Raw genomic sequence first — 20,147 nt, 5'->3', positions numbered from 1 at the left:
TGTACTTTACTCCACTACATTTCCTCTCTTTGTTACTTCTTACAACTAAATAAAATCAGAAGAAGAGTTGGTATTATGGTCTGCTTTTCTAGTCGTCCTAGTCCAGGAATTGAACCCACAACCTTCCAACTTGAACTACTTCTAAAACTTAAGTACATTTTATATCAGCACATGACTTGAGTGATACAGTAAATGTCATAGAATTTAAGACTTTTACTTAAGTAATAAATATAAAAAAAAAATGACTTCAGTAATTTTCTGTTAAAATACATTGTGTCGCGAGTTTCTGATCTGAAATTGTTTTGTCACCGTAACTATTTGTGCCGCCATCTTGACCAGAAGAAATCTTGTATCTCAGTGGGACCTTTGGTGGCTAAATAATATCCACCTGTGAAATGTGGGCTGGACCTTAAAGAAACAATAACAGTTGAAGAAACGCACTGACTATGTTAATAATCAGGTGTTTTCATTTGATGTGTGTTCATTTGATAAAAAATACCTTGAACCAGCAGACGCGTGGTGTGGAGAACTTCGCCCTGGTCGCTGTAGGCTCGGCACGTGTACGCTCCTCTGTCGTCTCTGGTGATGGCGAGGATGCTCAGACTGCCGTCGTGTACCTGCCAAGAGATTTTTTGTCAAACCTTTGCTGGTAAAGACAGTATATTATTAACGAGAAGATTCTGCGGCAACATTTTTGATCGTGCCTGCTTCTTCTTGGTGCCAATGTTGTCAGGTGCAGGACTTGACCGGGAAATGGAGAAACATTGAGGTGAATTGAACCTTTAAAACTTAGAGAGAAAGAGAGTGACTTTTGCAGCTGGTTGCACAAGCCCCTCCCCCTCAAAATGGATGGATGGACACCGGAAAGCAGAGAAATAGAGTTTTGCGTCCATATACTTGTCATTATGGTAGAACCTCAGGGTTCACAGACGTGATTCACCAGCGCGTCACACGTCAGCTTCTCAGTACCGTAATTCCAAAATGGTTGACTAACTGCCAGATATGGAAAGTGAAGGTTATCTTGGAAAAAAGAAGAACTCACTCATTGACAATTCTAAAGCCATAAAATCTAAATAAATCCAAAAAAAGAGGGTTAAACACATTCACACTGGTCAAAAAACCAGTCCAAACCCGGGTTTAAATTTAAAAAAAAATTTTTTAATCTTTTAAGTCTCCTTTTGCTAATTCTTTTACAGTGGCTGTTTTTTTTTCTTTATGGATCCTGACACAAACAGCAAATGAAACAATCATAATTCTGATTCTGTTAAATTACAGGTGATAGCTGGGAATCTAAAGAAAAACGCATCAAACACTTCACGAATGTGCCACGTTTTTAATTAACTCCAGGCCCCCTGTTCCTGCACACAGTAACCGTGGAGACGTCAAACCCGCGCGCGAGTCCCCGTGTCCAGGGCAATAAGTGTTGAAGAAACACATTAACCAAACCTAATAGAAACACCCTCATAAATAATGCAACAGGTTTTTGGGGTTTTTTTTTGCGAGCGGCTTCTGTCCATTCAAGTCACACACAGCTGTAGTCTGTCCATTCACGCAGCACACACGGAATCTGCTTCGCCTGCACAATTTTCCTCCTATTCATCTGTTCCCTCCACTGTTTTACGGCCAAGAGATGGAGCGGGTGCATCGACCACGGCTGCGTTCGACTTGTGTCAGCCCTTTTTGGCAAATGTTATCATCCTCACTCTTGATTGGTCTATCACGAGATCACACATTGTGTTTCGGCGCCGCCTCACACAAGATGAGCGAGTGTTAACTAAACACTTGTGTTTTGTGATGCGTCGTTTCAGATCTTGGAAGGGCTTTTGCATTCCATTAAAAAAATGTAAAAAAAAAAGTTGGACAAGGTTGAATCTGCAGGAGTCAGAAGTTAATTAGTTAGTTAATTAGTTAATAATTGTCATTATTCTTCTCTTTCTGTTCTTCAGACTTGTACTAATCACTTTTCACCTAGGGCTTTTCCCCCCCCTGTTTTGTTTTAAACGAATTCTTGCCGAGAAGATACTTGATTACCGACTCTTTTTATAGAATTCTAGCTGTGAGGTTCAAATGTTCAGTTACTTTAGGTGTGATTTGCTTGAATTTCCACTGCCGGCGTTCCCAAAGAAGCAGTGTTTGCCCTCATTATTTTCTGTGGAACATGAGTGAAAACTGTTTTTTCAAGACATCAAGAGATTCCAGATGATGTCATCTTCACTAGGGATGAGCTTCCAACCATTGCACAATCTCAGCAGACATAGGGCGACCACTCATCCACAAATCTTCTTGTCTTTGGAAACTGGAGAACCATCGCACATATGGGGAGAACATGCAAACTCCACACAGAATGGCCAGGGATGAGCATTTCTAGCAAACATACTATTTCATCCATCCATTGTCGACCTGAGCGGTTGACAATCCCAAGACCAAGATGGGGTCTCGGGGTAGCAGCTCAAACAGGGGGCTCCAGACTTCCCTTTCCCTGGCCACATTGTCCAGCTATGATGGAGGGATTTCCAGGTTCTCCCAGGCCAGTGAGGGGATATAATCTCTCTACTTGGTCCATGGTTTCCTCCCAGTTGGACATACCAAGAACACCTCTCTAGGGAGGCGCCCTGGTCACATCCTTACAAGGTGCCCGAACCAACTCAACTGGCTCCTTTCCACGCAAAAGAGCAGCGGTTCTCCTCCGAGTCTGAGACTGAGCTTCTCACCGGATCTGTGAGCCCATTTCGGCGGCTTATGCACATAATCTCATTCTTTTGGTCCATGCCCATCCAACCCATCCCTCATTACCATAGGTGAGGTTTGGAATGGTAGATCAAACGCTTTACCTTTTGGCTCAGCTCCCTTTTTGCCAAAACGGTGCAGCAGAGTGAATGCAACCGGCCAACCGTACTGCAACCCCTCCTCACCATGGCTGCTCCTCACGATACTGTCCAAGAATATCACAAACAGGATTGGGCAGAAGGCACAGCCCTGGTGGAGACCAAAAGCCACCGGAAACACTTACACCACGAACCTGGAGACTATTCTGCTCAGTTACTTTGGACGGAGTAGCACCAGCAGTTCCTTTGAAGCTCAGCGTTTGCTTCGGATTCTTCTTTAACAGTGCTCACGCGTTGTTTCTCCAGGTGCTCCTGAAGATTAGAATTGCTAATCTTTTGACGCTGATTCAACTGCGCCACGCAGCGCAAACTACGTGGATAGAGAAGCTGTCTTCTCTTATCACGAAATAATGGACGCAAATCTAATCTATTTTAGAATTTGAAACTCCGTGGAGAGATAGCCAGTCCACCACAGGGACACATCCAGAGACAAACAACTACACACTCACACCTACGGTCAATTTAAGTGTCCAATTTGTCTAATCCTCAAATCTGACGATGGATCAGTGGACGATGGATTTCATCCATCGGGGTCGCGGGGTAGCACCTCAAGCTCTGACCGGGGGATTTTCAGGTTCTCCCAGACATCCGCTCTCACAACTAGGGTCGACTTAGTGTCCAATTTATCCAACCCACATATTGGATGTTTTTGGACTGCGGGAGGAAACTGGAGAACCCGGAGAACATGCCATCTCCATGCAGAAAGGCCCTTGTTCCGACGGAGTCGCAAACCCAGGTCTTTTTGCCCCAAGCAAGATTGCTAACCACTACACCAACTGCGTGGCCCGAAACTCATTTACTACTTGATCCGTTACTTCCAAAACTAACTGTGGTAGTCAACGCGGTAACTTAGATACAGCAATTTCCTCTCACGGCTGATGATGTATGAACATATGTGAGAGTTAAAGGGAGGTGGAAGTTTGCAGTCAGTGAAAAAAACATGGTGAGACATGAGATGAAGGCAGAGTCTGAAGCTCCGTGACAAGCGTTTTTCCCGACATATCCGGGGGAAAAAAATGACGTCTGGCTCTGCCACAGCAGGAGCCGGCTGTCGTTGTTTTGTTTTGTTTGTGATCTGACTGCACTTTGAAGGAACGACCGTCATGATTCCACCTGGCATTTTGTCTTTTCTTACAACCGTTTCGTGGCTGTAACTCTGCACCGGATGAAGTAAATACTCTTCCACCTCCTCCTCCTCCTCCTCCTCCTCTCTAACCCTGTCTGTCACATTCCCCCCTTTCTCCGTGAACGTCTCCATGGATCTGAGCATGCGGATGAGCAAATAAACTGTCACTGCTGGCTCTCGCACAGACACGCAGGCTGTTACTGCTTCTGCTGCTTTTCTTCTCGCCATAAGAAGCCACTTCTTTCCCAGGTCTGATGAGGTCTGGAAAATGTACGAAGAAAGCAGGAAAATTCTCTCAGTAAATAACCGAGCATGGCATTTGGCTCTCGCACACTTTCATCTTTAGTGTAACATTTATATTACGACTAATGTAATATTGATGCAGGAGAAGGGGATTAATAATGCATCAGAATGCTGTCTAATCATTTACTGAGGAGGAGGATGCAGGGAAGGAAGGAGGGAGGGAGGGAGGGATGAATGGTGGAGAAAAAAAAAAGGCGAGGATGCAGACAGGCCTGTATGCTCCTGTCACTTCCTGTATGCAGTATCACACAGACAGCAGTAAAGATCTGATAGTGCCTGCAGCAGTCTGCCATATCAGTGACACTGGCCGATTTGAAGGCATGGAGGAGAAAGAGGAGGAGGAGGAGGCATCAGATATTTCCCACAGAAATTACAATTTGGAATACGTTTACGTTCCCACATCTCCGTTGATATCAAATTCAAGCACTATTCAAGGACTTTCCAGGACCAATCCCCTCAAATTCAAGGACTGAATGTGCGGTGTAACAGTTTGAGAACTGTTTTCAAATTCACACACACTTTCAAGGATTTCATTGACCAATGTCTATTTACGGACATTTTCAAAAACTTTCCAGGGCCTTGAAAATGTATTTTCAAATTCACTCATTTTCACTGATTTCAATTTAGGACAACTTCTAAAAACTTTCAAGGGCCTTGAATTTTTTCTAAAATTCTCAAACTGTCAAGGATTTCAATGACTCATGTCTATTTAGGACAATAAAAAAAAACTTCAATGGCCTTGAAAAATTGTTTTCAAATGCACACACTTTCAAGGATTTTAATAACCCATGTCTATTTCAGGACACTTTTTAAAAACTTTCAATGGCCTTGAATTTTTATTTTTCAAATTCACAAATTTTCAATTATTTTCAATGACCCATGGCTATTATGACCTATGACAATTTTCAAAAACTTTCAAGGGCCTTGCTTTTTCAACGATAAGAAACAATATGGATTGATAAAAATCTACAATGTGATTAAAAAATCCTCCATATAAATAAACTGTAGACTGTAGAAATGTAAATAAAAACCAGCACCAGCATTTTAGATGAGTCGTTAACAGTTTAAATTGTTTAAAATGTCTAAAATGACTGTATCATGTTACATGAGTAACACTTAAATAAAGTAAGTGTAAAAGTCATATGAAGACAATTTCATTTCAACTTCTTAACTTTAACAAAGATTTTCTCTCACACGTACAATTGAAAGTGACTTTGCACTTTATACTGAAGGTGAAAAACCCCTGCATCATCATCATCATCATCATCATCTATGGAAGCTTTATTTAAGTGTTAGTCATCTGTGAAGAAAAGCAGCGTGAAGAATGTCTGACACCACAAACCTGATGTTTATTGTTGACAGTTTATTTAACAGAGACACGTCTCTGTTCTCAGCCCTCGCTGAGGCTTCGCCAAAAATATCCTGCCATGACATCAGGCTGTTTGCATTTGGGAATTTATGCACAGGAATATAAAAAAAAAAGAATAAAAAAATGTGAGCAGACAAATGTGAGGTGTGGTGCCTGAGGCTGTTCTTCACACTGTTCAAATGGTTTAACCTGTATTTTTATCATTTATTACCACATTACAGAGATGTGGGAGGAAGAGCCGTAAGTTTGTGTTCCTGATTACACTGTTGTAATGTCACAGAGTACAAATACTTTGTTACTGTACTTAAATACAAGTCTGTACTGTAATTTGTTATTTGTATTTTTTAGCAACTTTTACTTTTACTCCACAACGTTTCCTCGTACACATGGTTCCGACACGCCTCGGCTCGGCTCTATATAGTTTGGTTGGAACGATAAGTAGATTTTGGAATGTTAAATAGATTTTGGAATTATAAATACATTTTGAAACTATAAGTACATTTTGGAACTATAAGTACATTTTGGAACTATAAGTACATTTTGGAACTATAAGTACATTTTGGAACTTTAAATACATTTTGAAACTATAAGTAGATTTTGGAACTAATTGTAACCCTAAGTTTTAAGTCCTTTTAACTGATTTACAATTTAAGTAGAAATACTTGGAAAATACAGTTATTAAAATGTAAATGAATAACATTCATTCAAACTAAAGTTTGCAGATTATATGACGACTACTTGCTCACTCTTTCTCTACTCTGAATCACTGTCACATAATCCATTAAGGTGTTAACAATTATCACGTTAATTGTTAAATTTCTATTCATATTCTGATACAACTACAAACTTTTCCAAACTTTCTATATGGTGACCCATATTTTTAAAGAAAAGGTAATGTAAAGGTCATGACCCAATTTACAATATCAACCATGACAAGAGCAAATGTGGATAATGTAGTGACTCATTTACAGACGTATCATGTCTGTAACAACTAATATAATTTTTGATTTGGTAAACAAATAATTTCCAATTTTAGTTACTTTTGTTATTTTTTATTTTTTAAACATATGCACATTTATCTTCAGTAAAAGGTTGGGAGCCAAAAACAAAAAAACCCACGACCCAGTCTTTGGGAACTGCTGCTGTGAAACATCATGGAGCCTCACATTTAAAGACTAAATGATAGAAAAACATCTGACATTTCTGCAGCACAACATAATAAACCCATAGGAGTTACGTTCTTTCAGTACAGATGGACTCATTGCTCGATGCCATCTGTGCTTCTATTTTTGACCACAGTCCTGAATGAGAATTATGGCGGTTCTTACTGAATATTTAGCGTTGTTCACGAGCTCCTCCCCCTCCCTCAGCCAGCTGATCATTGGTTTTGGATTTCCCTGGGCGGAGCAGCTGAGTAGAGTGCTTCCCCCTTCCTTGACTTCCACATATTGAGGTGGCGTTTCTGTGAATGAAGGCGGGGCTGTGGAGGAAAGTCGACAAAACAACAATCGTCACGACAACAATGAAGAAAAATGCCTTGTATGCTCTGTCCACTCCTTTTTTGGTGTTTCTATTATAGATGGCAGCCTCCCTACCTCCTTTAACATTAACATATTTGTATTTCCTATGTAATGCCCATCAGTTTGGTCTAAATTTGACATTTTGCACAGACATTCAACTTTATAAATAACTAGTACATTTGCACATTAAAGACAAATAAACAAAACAACTTTAAATGTTGAAAATATGGTTTTTCTTCAGTGGTGACCAGTGTTGGTGACCACCTACTGGTTCAATATTCTGCTACCTTTACTGTAAACTGCACTTCTGTCATATTGGTTTCACAGTAAATCAGTCGTACACATGATACTGCCTTAATAGACACGTTGCTATGCTAGTTTGTGTGAGTAAAATACTGCGTCAACTGGCATTGCTAACAGTGGCTAGCCTGAGATATAGGTTAGTGTTTCCTGACTTCTCAGAGTTCCTAAGTAAATGGAAATGCAGCATTAGTGAACTAACGCTGGAGCAGTAGACGGAAACACGCGTCGATAAAAAAGCGACACGGTGACATCACTGCGTTCCCAGCTGAATTTCTGATCCCACTCACGACGTCTCCGTCACCTACCGCAGCCCAATAAACCGCAGCTCCCTCGGCCGACTGCTGTCGCCGTTTCAACATAATATTTTGATGATAAATAGTATTTTATTCAAGAGAGAAAAACAAAACCCTACTGCTTTCAAGTGGGTCACTGCCTGCTGCTGTGAGCGTTTCCATGATGCACAAAAACACCCAGTCTGGAGTAAACAAATGGTCCAATTAACACACAGAGACATCTGCCAGTCCTCAGTGCCCTCTCACGTCCTCACTCTCACTGCATTATATGATACATTAGATTAATGGAGAGCCTAATAAAATGCTTGACTGGTTTATGAACCCCCTCCTTTGAGAAACACGGTCGACGGGTCAATGGCTACGGAAAACAAATCATGATGCACCATCAACGGAGGAAACCAACCTTGTGTCGCTTACTACGCTGTTTTTTTCACACCGAGCTGCTCATTCCTGTGTCCAGCACCTACTATATACATGAGCATGTGGTGCATCATGGGTAAATGTATGTACACGTTTGAACATAACACAACCACACAACATTTGAAAGAAAGAAAGAAAAAAGAATGCATGAATTCTGGGAATAAAGTCTGTAATTCTGAGTATAAATTCTGACTTTTTCCCAGAATTCTGAATTTGTCCTTTAATCTTTTCTGAGAAAATGTCAGCTCAGAATTACAACTTTCTGATCTCTTTAATCTCAGAATTCTGACTTTTTCCTTAAAGCTCAGAATTCAGACATTAATCTCAGAGTTCTGACTTTTTTCTCAGAATTCTGACTTCAAGCTTAAGTCTGTGGCCAATCCATGTGAAAAAATGCTGACTCTTTCTCTATGAACCATTTTTTTTACCATTCGAGCCAAATAAATACTGGCATTGAAAAAAAAACTTCAGTATATTTATTTAGTCAGCTGACCTATTTTTCTTTTAACAAATAACCAGGCAACCCCAGAACATGACACTTGCCCAAACAGGCTTGTATGGTGGACACAAACCAAATACTATATTATGCGTTTTTTGGCCAGGCAGTGTATAAACTGCTTGAAACCCAAAAAGGGAAAAATTCTCCAATATTCCACAAATAAATCCATGAAGGGTTGAATGAAGGGTAATTGGATTTGGGGGGTGGACACTTGAAAGATGTTCCCCTGCTGTGAAGTTGCCTCTCAAACTGAGGAAGACTCTTGAAGCAGAGGTGAATTAAGCCCAGGAGACCTTGATTCAACCTTTCTGGAAAAACCATGACCTGGACGATGAAGATCGTTCACAAACATGTTCTTAAATAAAGTAAACGTTGGTGAAAATGCAATCACAGAGCTTCACTACTTGATAACGTTGGTAATCCTGTATGCAGATGATATTTGAATTAAAATGCAGAATGTTTATCTTTACCTTGTGGCACTGCTTCTTTCACATAGTGGTGGAAGAACTTTAAGAAACAGTGTTGAAATACTAGTACTTAATATGTGGAATTAGATTTGGTTTTTGTTTAGTTGGTTAGGTTTGGTTTTTGTTTGCAATGATGGGAGTTTTGCTTTTGTACTCCAAACTAGTTTTTTGCACTCTCTGGCTTTTTGTTTATGATTCTGTCCACAGGCGGGGCTTAGGACGATGCCTGCTGAGGTTTGGAGTGACTGCTCAATGGACCGGAAGTAGACACAAGCTTGGAGTCAATTTCCACCTGAAACTCGTTTGTAAAATCTCGGATAATCTGACAAAGTAGTCATTATAAGTCTGACATTATAAGTACCTTGGATGTCGGTGGGGGAAAACTTGGGGGAACAAGTTCCAGACGGACAGTGATGCAAATACAGATTAAAGTCAGAATTTTGGAATTCTGACTTCAATCTGAATTCTGACTTTCAGAGGTAAACATTACATCACAAAACATGGTATAACAGGCCTGTTCCTACTTGATCAGTACCGAAGAATCAATAAACGTCTGAACAAATGTTGCCACTGCTGATATTTATTTAATATTGAGTCTAACTTTTGCTTTAGAATAATTGAAATTTGAAATTTGTAGCACATGCTGCTTTCATTTTCTGATTCCTAGTAAAAATATAGTTGTGGTTTACACTACGAAATCTTGGGGTGCATTTTCAAACAAACAAAATACTAAGGTACTAAGGTTACAAAAACTCCACAATTATAAATGTACAGTACTTCAGTGAGTCAATTACTTCCCACCAATGCCTTTACTTAAGGATCTGAGTGCTCCTTCGACTACAGTACTGCTGTTATTAATTCTAATCCTAATTTAGAGTTCCCTCAGGGGATTGAGCATCAGTTGAGTGTCACATGGCGGTGACAGCAGCAGCTACATCGAATCAGCGGGGAGATGTTTTCACAGCGTCAGGTGTAGCTCGGCACTGAGTGGCTGAGAAACATGGGAGTTGCTCTACAAAAGAACAAGTAAGCTGGGCATCAAACCGTCGACCTACTTCCCGTGTAACTCTTCATTGAGGTTCCGTGAAGACGCCGCTGCGGTGCCGCTGTTCTTCTCCGCAGGCCACACACACACACACAGCACGTTCTCCTTCACTGTTTGCTCACTATCTCCAGAGAGAGAGTCTGCGTTCATTTTGTTCCCCCTCACTTCCTACTCTCGTCTCTGCTCCTGCTACATATAAGTACACATTTTCATTGATTTCTCATCACAGGCCTCAAACGTTTTAGCGTAAGTTGTTACAAAGAGATAAAAGAGGCACTCAGGAGACTTTCCTCCCGCTTCTAACATCAGAATACCCATGACACGCACTTCATCACGACCATCCTCCCCTTCCTCCTTTTCCTTTCACGTAAAAAGGAACACAGATCCACCATGCTAGTGTTGCCACATTAGCTGAACATTAACTTTTTTCTTGCTGTGACCTGGTTGACAGTTATGGAGACGACATACTGATTAATCACAACTTCACAAACGGTTTGTTCCATTATGTAGAGGTCATGAGAAGTCCTAAATTTCCTGTGTAAGGAATGTCCCCAAAATGAGGAAACTTGGAGCAACCATTGAGACACACTTTTTTTAATTGCACTTCTGTCTTAAAAACACCATGTAGTCGTTATTATCAGCTGCTAATGCTAAAAAATGACCTGCGCTATGTAGGGCTGCAACTAACAATTATTTGTATTTGTTATTTTCTTGATTAAGGGTTTTCTTTTGTCCAGAAAATGTAGAAAAGTGTTGAAAAATGCCTATCAGTGTTTACCAAACCTGGAAATCACATCACAAATTCAGAAATTAGAAAATTTTCACATGCCGAGATTAGAAAATGTTTTCATTATGAGATTAGAAAATATTCACATTCCGAGATTAGAAAACGTTGGCATTCAGAGATAAGAAAATATTCACACTCTGAGATTAGAAAACATTCCCATTCAGAGATTAGAAAACATCAAGACTAGAAAAGCTCTATATAAATAGAGCCCATAATACCAACTGTTCTTCTTTTGAATTTTTTTGATAGTAACGAGTAACAGAGAGAGTTAGAGGAAATATAGTGGTGTAAAAGAAAAAGTTGCTAGATAAATAACAAAGTAAAGTTAAGTACTGAAGTACAGTCACAAAATATTTGTATTTGTTCCATTACAACACTGCAGTTAAGTAACCATAAAAAAAAAACGCAGTTTTGGTGGCCACACGTTTACATTTATAAACTCTGGTTGACTTCTCGAGTGCGACGAAAAGTTCAAACTTGATTCTAAGAAGATTAAAACTCTGTGCGTTTGGACTCGTGTGTGTGTCTGATTCAATCTGACAGCCGACAAATCAGTGACCTACTTATAGAAGCGTCACCGCGGGAGGGAAACGGCACAATCCAATAACACACTCTGCACCTACACAGGTGAGGATCAAACCGTCAGCCATTTTCTGCTTAACGCTCCTCATCCTAAAGTTAAAGTTAACATTTCATTTTTAACGATTGAGAATCAAATTATCCATCCATCCAACAAGATTCGATTACGTTTTTGAAGGCAACGATTCTCAAACCACACTTTGGTTAACATCAAATTCAAGGACTTTCCAGGACCACTTTTTCTCAAATTCAAGGACTAAATTTTAATACTAGATTGGACTTTAAATTACCCATTTTGCTTAGGACGATATTCAAAACCTTTTTCTTTAAATTCACAAACTTTCAAGGATTTCAAGGATCCGTGGGAACCCTGTTCAACGATTTTAAAGACATTAACTGCATCTTAATTTAAATATCCATCACAGGAAACAAGAACAAAAATCAAAATGCTTTTTTGAGTTTGCGATGAGCTTCACGTTTTCTCACTTTTGTGGAAGTGTGTTTAGCCGCCACCTCCGGGGGGCGCTAAGGTGCCATGTTGATGCTGTCGCAGTATTTTTGTTTGTGCAACTTTTGTGGCGGCTCGCTTCTTCCCCCGTACTTCATAGAAGACAAGGGTTTTTTTCAGATCTTAATCCAGATTACGCTGGTGGGATTTTACACTTTAGCACTAGGTCTCGCTCGGCCATTTTTGCAAAACTAATTTCAGAATTCTGACTTTCTGATTTCAATCTCAGAATTCTGACTTTAATCTCAGAATTCTGAATTTCTGACTTTGATCTCAAAATTGTAACTTTAATGTCAGAATTCCAATTTTCTGATTTTAATCTCAGAATTCCGATTTCCTGATTTTAATCTCAGAATTCTGATTTTGTGTAAATGTGTATTCTAACTTTTCCTTTAATCTCAGAATTTTACACATTTACACCAGGTTACGGTTAAGTCGTTTATTAGTTAATGATGATTGGACGCTTGTTCCACGAACATCACTGAGGTTCTACTGTAATGACAAATATATGGGTGCAATGAAAGTGCTATCTCTGCTTTCCTGTATCCATCAATCCATCCATCTTCTACCACTTTATCCTTAGTCAGTCTCTAGTTTTGGAATTTTCTAGACCGTCACAAACGGTCTAGGAGTTACGGTCATGAAAAGTACGCATGACAAAGGGTTAAATTTGCATCTTGGCATCCCAAAAGAAGGACAGTTCTCATTGGCTTGAACTTGTGTAAACGATCGCGTCCATTAGTGGGAAAATACACAGAGCTGCCGGACAAATGAGCTGACATTTAAAGCCCAGCTGGGTCAACCAAATGAGACCTAAATGCCAGCGCCATCACTAACCCAGTGACACAGTGTCTGATGGTCTGATTCTTTATGTTTCAGTGTGACGGTTAAGTTTCTGATCTATGGAAGGAGGCTGCTGATGCTTGCAGAGTAAACAGCAGAAGGAGGGACAGCGGAGACAAGACGGAACAGGAGAGGAGATGGATGGAGGGCTAAAAGAGAGGGAGAGAGAGAGTAGCCCCAGTGTCTTTTTTCGGGCACGAGGCCGTGCCATCTGACACCTGCCACTGAGTGGGCACCAATTCCCTGTCCGCTTGGCAGGAAGTGAAGGCCAGCGAACCGCGACTCAAAGGAGGAGTGTGTGTGCAAATACCAAAGGCCAAAAGGAAATGGGTGGACTCCGCGTCGGTGGAGACGCCAGACGCGAAAATGGCACCTGCTTCCCCTCACAGGCGGCCATTTAGAGGACGACGACTGCGGCATGAAAGCCTTCATACCAGTGAGATACAAACTGCTTATTTTACGGTTTTATGCAATCATTCTGACCTAATTTATGATGTTTCACAGTATTTTATATATAATAAAAAAAAAGCTTCAGTGCAGTGGTTCTCAAACGTTTTATACCAGGTAGCACCTGAGAGATAAAGTGACTCTAATTATTTCTATTTTATTTGTTTAATTTTCCTGGAATGACAGGATCTGCCTGCACCATCACCTGGCAAAAATAGGACGCGCGCAACAGACCGACGGAGCCGGTACACAACGCAAACGGAAGCTGAGACACTGACTAAAATGGATGTGTATCACTTCTGATACAGACTGCGACGGACTCTATGAAATCCTATCTGAGGGACCGAGACGCTCGGATTGAAACAAATCTGTAAAAACACCTCGTGCTTTGAATCTGTTTTGGAAAAAAATCGAATCTTTTAAAACAAGCTAGATACATAATGAATATGCTTAAAATTAAATTGAGCTGCAGTCTATAACATGTTACCAATTTTCTCAATGAACGATCACCAACAATCGAACAAATTCCCCCCACAATCACCACTTATTTATCGTACGTCGTCGCGTCCCAGAGTAAAAAAAAAAAGACATCAATTTAAAAAATTTTATTAGTCGCTTCAGCTTCAGCCAAAAGGGCTCAGAGTGTCTGATAAAAATGGAGAAGCAGAGGAAGGAGGGAGCAGAGAAAGAGTGAATACTGATGAGGCCCAGCTACACAGATGCAGGATGCTATTTACACACACACACACATACACTTACAAACTCCAAACACCACAGTGTTGTGCAGCAGCGTACGACCTTCTCACTCTCCGGCTACAACTTCATCCAGCAGACAGAAATCTCATTTAGCCGACACGCAAACACACGACGAGACGCTCAGTGTGGAACGTGATGCACTAACAAATGTACAGAAAAGTAATTTTCACTCAAAAAACAACAACAACAAAACATCAGCATTTTTTTCATTAGACAGCGATTATGCGGCGCCGTGGACTTAATACATGAAGGCTGTTGCAGTGTTTTGCATACACTGCGTCGTAATCATTATTCACACGGGGAGAGAATTACATCCATTGTAAAAAAAAACAACAAAAAAAAAACATGCCCGATCACATCGAATATGCATGAGTTTCACGCGGCGCTCGTGAGTTCGCGGACCAAAAATATACACGTGAGCGAGGCTGACGGGGCTTTTACTCACACAGAGGCGGAGACGTGTGAAAATATCTGTACCTGTTCAAGAATATCACGTCATTTTAAAGAGAAGTATTAATTCAATGACTGCAAATAAACAAATTGCAAACAGAGTATGGATTTAATCGTTCAAAAATATTGTATTTTATTTGTTTGATTGCAGTGATTGGAATTTTGTTTACTCCGACTCCTTTTCCGCGTTTGCGTTGCCTCACTTGTGGAACTCTGACAGGTTCTGATGCTGATTTTGAACTGCCGTATTGCCTGGCGGCTCATGAAAGCCGAGTCACGTAGCATCCGGAGCCCATTCTTGATAATATCGTGTATTTTTAAGGTCTCCCATTAGCCTGTTAGCATGTTAGCCTGACTACAACTGTCTTGACCATCTTCATTTTTATGATGAAAACAGCCGGAGAAGAGACGAGTTCTGCGGCATTCTGTGTCATGTGTTGACGAGTACATACAGTACATCTATAGAGGTAAACAGCGTTGTTTCCTGCCAGAGGGGGGCGCTAATTCGGTTGTGTGACGTCAGCTACCGGAGCGCTTTAGGTTGCTATCAGTGGATTTACATTATCAAGATAATCATAAATGAGGAAAATCGTTAATATTTCACAATTTGTGATTTGACAGTGACTCTTTAACTCGCTAGTGTTTTATTTTGAAGAGCCACTAGGGGGAGCCTCAATCTTTCCAGTCAATTCCAGGTCAATTGTTCAGTTTTTTACCCTAAAGTATAAGAAAAAGAAGTTTTTTGTGACAAAGCGTCTTTACGTAAGATTTTTAGATCACACAATTTATTTGTTCGTAATGTTAGTAACATATTTTTATACAACTTAACAACATTGTTTGTGACTTTATTGTCACGTAATTATTTGTAAAGATACAGACACATTAGTTTTTGCAAAATTACAATATTTATAATAGTTTTTTGGTACTGTATGTTTAGTTTTTTGTTCAGTAGATTTGTGACATTGTTTTTTAATGCATATATTTTTAATATTTGCAACATTTTGTAATTAAAAAAAAATTAAAATAAAACCTTGAGAGCCTTTCACTGAAGACTGAATACACAGTGTGACGACAAAGGACTGACTGACCTTGTGCTTTTCACTCAGAGAGAATACACACACTGTGATAAGTATATGTGCAGCTTTAACGTGTGACGCAGGATTTGACTTTTCTTTCCCCGCGTTCGCGCCCACAGACCACACAGTGCGTAATTCCCCGGTTCAGCAGCGTATATGTGTGTGTGTGTGTGAACATGTACACGTGTGTGTGTGCGTGTGATGCGATGACTCACCGTTGACGGTGAGGTGCACCCAGCTGCCGTTGTGGAAGGTGTCGTACTGTTGCTCCAGCATCAGGACCCGGCACTCGTACCAGCCCTGGTCCTCGGAGCGCACCGGGTCGATCTGCAGGGAGGCTTTCCCGTGCAGGGAGGCTCGACCTGCGCACACACACACACACAATAATTCTATTTTTATCCCTGAAATTCAGGACAAATACATGTTGTGTCACCATTCTCCAAATCCTCGATTGTTCTTGTAGCACAGATCGGTCTGTCATTTTTTAGACATTGATTTTATGTCACGATAACTCGTTTAATTTTGTCCACATGGTGTCCATGAGTGATATAATGTCAGGCCTTATTGTCAAATTTAAATCACTTATAAACAACAAGAATGTAATGAGTCATGTAGCTCTGTGTTGAAGATCTGCAGGTCTGGCAATCACTAAATCTGACCTCTGACCTCCAATAACATGATCAGCCAATGGAAGGAAACACCTTTGAAGTAAGATGTGACCTGCTCGGCATTCTGTAGCATGGCTCTAGTATTCTTCCTTAGAAACGTATAAATATTATATTATATCTACATGTTACTGGCCCAAAAAGATGAGCCATACTATGAATTTTGCTCAGACCAGAGGTCCCAAACTTGCGGCACATGGGCCAAACACGGACCCCCCAATTGATTTCCTGTGGCCCACCAATAACTATTAAATTATAATTTCAAATATAGTTATTTCTTTCTTCATGTCAATGAGAACCTTCAGAGACAAGAGACGCTAATGCTGCTAAAGTGATGTGCACCATTGTTGTTTCCACTTGGTTCCTCCCACAGTCCAAAAACAGACTTGGGGATCAGAGCTGGAAGATGTGGCCAGAGAAATGGAAGTCTGGGGCACCCTGTTAAAGCTGCAACACCGATCTTGGATAAGCGGTTAACGGTGGATCGACGGATCATCTAAAGCAATACTATACACAACCAGGGATTAGGCAAATTGGAAATTGTTAGTCTCTATGTGGCCACTGTCATGTTGTCCAGGGTGTGACCCCGCCTTTTGCCCTATGTCAGCTGGGATTGGCACCAACAACCTTGTCCGAGAGTGCAGTTTTTTGGTGATGAGTGTTAAAGCTACACGCTAAATGTGATTTAACTGGTTAGCGCCTGTGCTGGATATTTGCAAAACATGAGTTGATTGGCAGGCCAGAAAATTGGTGTAGTGGTTAGTGCTCTTGCCTTTGCAGCAAGAAGACCCGGATTCAAGCCCCGGTTGGAACACGGGCCTTTCAGCATGGAGTTTGCATGTTTTCCCCGTGTGTGCGTGGGTTTTCTCCGGGTTCTCCAGCTTCTTCCCACAGTCCAAAAACATGCAATATGGGGATTAGGTATATTGGACACTCTAAGGTGTGAGAATGAATGGTCAAAGGGTCGTTTGTCTTTATGTGTGGCCCTGCGATGGACTGGTGAATTGTCCAGGGTGTACCAAGCCTATCGCTCTATGTCAACTGAGATTGGCACAGCACCCCCCGTGACCCTGCTGTAGAAAATGGATGGATCTAAAACTGATATCTTCCTTCATCTTCTACCTCCGGAAAGGCGGGGCACACCACAGCGCGTGAAGCTGATCAATATATGAAAATACATGCATATTATGACAGAAAACGGACAGGAGCTTCTCCTTGTTTAGCTTCCTCTCTGTGCTAAAGTAACAGCTGTGGCTGCAGCTTGGCTATAAATGAACCTTATGGCTTGGAAGTTTCAGTATTTATGCATCAAACTATCCAGAAGCCAATCTAAATTAAAATGAAGCATTTTGGTGTGTGTGTGTGTGTGTGTGGAGACTGCAAAGCCAGACCAGCTCTACTTCACACAGGAACCATCTATTTCTCATAAAAAACCTTCCCCGTTTTTTTCTTCAAGGCTGAGGATAAATTGGAATTCTGAAAGGATGAAACCGCAAAGGGAAGAGAGAGGTAGTTGAGGAAATCTTCCGCTGCTAAGCTGTCCGTCTTCGAGCCTCCATCTCGCTGCTGCTCCGTCTGACGACTCGTCTGAAGCGTTTCCTTTTTTTTTTTCTCCCCCAACTTTGATGTGTAGCTGTAGTGTAAGCACTGTGTCCTGTTACTGCAGACTGACTGTCAGGCTGATATATTGATGTTGAGGGGGAGGGGCGCCGAATTGCTCTAGCAGCACTGGGTAGAAATGCAAACGATAGATACCCCTCGAACTCTGGGAACGCTGCCATCATTGGGGTGGAACACTGATGTTTTATTTTTTTTGTTAGCGGAAAATCTATAGAGCGGAGAGAGAACAGCGTTGACTGCAGTCTTGCAGTAAAATGTCTTTAAAAGTCTGTTCTGACTCTTGTCTGGACATTGGAGTGCTGAGCGTGGTGGGCGGCGGAGTGAAGGGTGTGGATCAGCCCTTAGCAGGGGACACACTACACAACTTTCACAGTCGTTAGCGATTTTGAAAAAAGACGACTGGAAAACTGGGGATCACTGACGACATGAATTGTCAAACCAACTGAAGTGCATTAAACGCCATTGCTGTTTTGATAATCCCGCTACTTCCTGTAGTCTTCTTCCTGTGTCCCACTTACTCTTTTTCATTGGTTGGTGGCAGCATGTTTTGGGTCGGTAATCAGTCCACACTACCCAATGGTGTCCAAAAAATTCAAACGTGTCTGATTGACTGCAACTGAGGTCCGGGTCGGGTCTGTTACGCTCACACAGTAACAGATTTCTGGCCATGCCGACTGTCCCCAACTCGTGCTGACTGATGTGGACTCTGTGAATTGTGGGTAAAATGGGGCAAAAGATCTCCCGAGCTTTAGTCCACATTCGTCAATATAATTAACACTGCTGTATCCACGTCAGGAGAACACTTACACAGTCCACTCATGGTCCGAGCTCATCTGTGTTCTGAGTAAATTTGCAGTCAGAGTTCAACCGCGTTCCAAGTTTAGACGTTTTCACAGGTCATTTGTTTGCCACGTTCATCCGCATTCCAAGTTCTTTCATTTACAGTCCATTCTTTTTCAGAGGTCATTCGTTTTCCACGTCCATCCACATTCCGAGGTCATTCATTTCCCATGCTCATTAGTTTTTCCGAGGGCACTCATAATCCGGGTTCTCCGTGTTCTGAGTACATTTGCAGTCGCAGTACAACCGTGTTCCGAGTTCAATCGTGTTCAGAGTTCAGTCGTTTTCAGAGTTCAGTCGTGTTCAGAGTTCAGTCGTTTTCAGAGTTCATTTATTTCCGCGCTCATCCACATTCCCAGTTCACTCGTGGTCCCAGCTCATCCATGTTTCGAGCTCATTAGATTTCCAAGCTTACCCGTTTTCAGAGTTCATTTGACTTAATTTGCTCCGTACACACGCGACACAACCTGCACCAAATGCTCGTCTACTTGCACCTGTGCATTGACTTTGTACATAATCTCAAACATTTTCACGTTCAACACCCTGAAACCCAAAGCTAAAAGACGTTAATAAAAAACATGTTCTATGACATCAGAGACCTTGACTTTCTAAACCTTAACCAGCAAAATTCGATTTCAGCCCGAACGCTTGTATTTAAGTTGCAGAATTCTTTTCATGGTATTTCTCAGATATCACCTGCAGAAAAACAAGATGAACTACCTGGAAACATCACAACTACGCCTTCTCTGGCTGTAACTGCCAACACAGAGACACAACAACAACACAACACCTTCTCGTGTACACGTAGGAAAATAATCTCATAAAAAAATATGACATTATATGACGTTTTCCAACAGTTTTCCCCTCAGCGGGAGAATGTAACACTAAAATTTCTACAGCCTGCACATCTGCAATATTGAATGCAGTTTTAAATGGATGGGCCAGAAAAAAAAAATGTAAATGTTATCATTTCCATAAAGCTGCAGGACAAACTGGCAACACCATCCAGCACAGATTTTAGTCTGTGAGAAGAGGCTGCATGCACACAGTATTTAAACCAAAACAACCTTCTCCTACCATTTCTCATTTAGCAGAGAATTAAGACGGTGGATGTGAATGAAAATATTCGAATCGTGTATCAAAATGAATAAACTGTAGGCCTTTTAATGAACACTGGACATGTTGTTCCTTAAGCCATTTATTGTCGCATTAATAGTGGGCGTTTTTTTTAGCCTGTTTTTAGCTCAAACATCAGAGAGACCGAATTTGGATTGCAGCTTCTTTTCGGGGCACAAATTTGGATTCTTTCAAAGTATAGCTTCTGTTAAAAATGTATTTGGCATCAT

General features: G+C 41.1%; 1 protein-coding gene across 1 annotated transcript in view; it reads right to left on the bottom strand.

The window, feature by feature from the left end:
• igsf9ba (immunoglobulin superfamily, member 9Ba) overlaps positions 1–20,147 on the bottom strand; it is a 65,596-nt gene that overhangs the window by 25,999 nt on the left and 19,450 nt on the right. Inside the window, exons 3-5 of the mRNA XM_044031250.1 lie at positions 15,892–16,038; positions 7,012–7,163; positions 500–617 (exon numbers count right to left, since the gene is read on the bottom strand). Of these exons, the coding sequence (XP_043887185.1) occupies positions 500–617; positions 7,012–7,163; positions 15,892–16,038 (417 nt within the window). The remainder of the gene's footprint in view (positions 1–499; positions 618–7,011; positions 7,164–15,891; positions 16,039–20,147) is intronic.

This window comes from Solea senegalensis, linkage group LG8, assembly GCF_019176455.1.
Source record: "Solea senegalensis isolate Sse05_10M linkage group LG8, IFAPA_SoseM_1, whole genome shotgun sequence".
NCBI lineage: Eukaryota > Metazoa > Chordata > Actinopteri > Pleuronectiformes > Soleidae > Solea > Solea senegalensis.
This window is presented reverse-complemented; position numbering and strand designations above follow the sequence as displayed.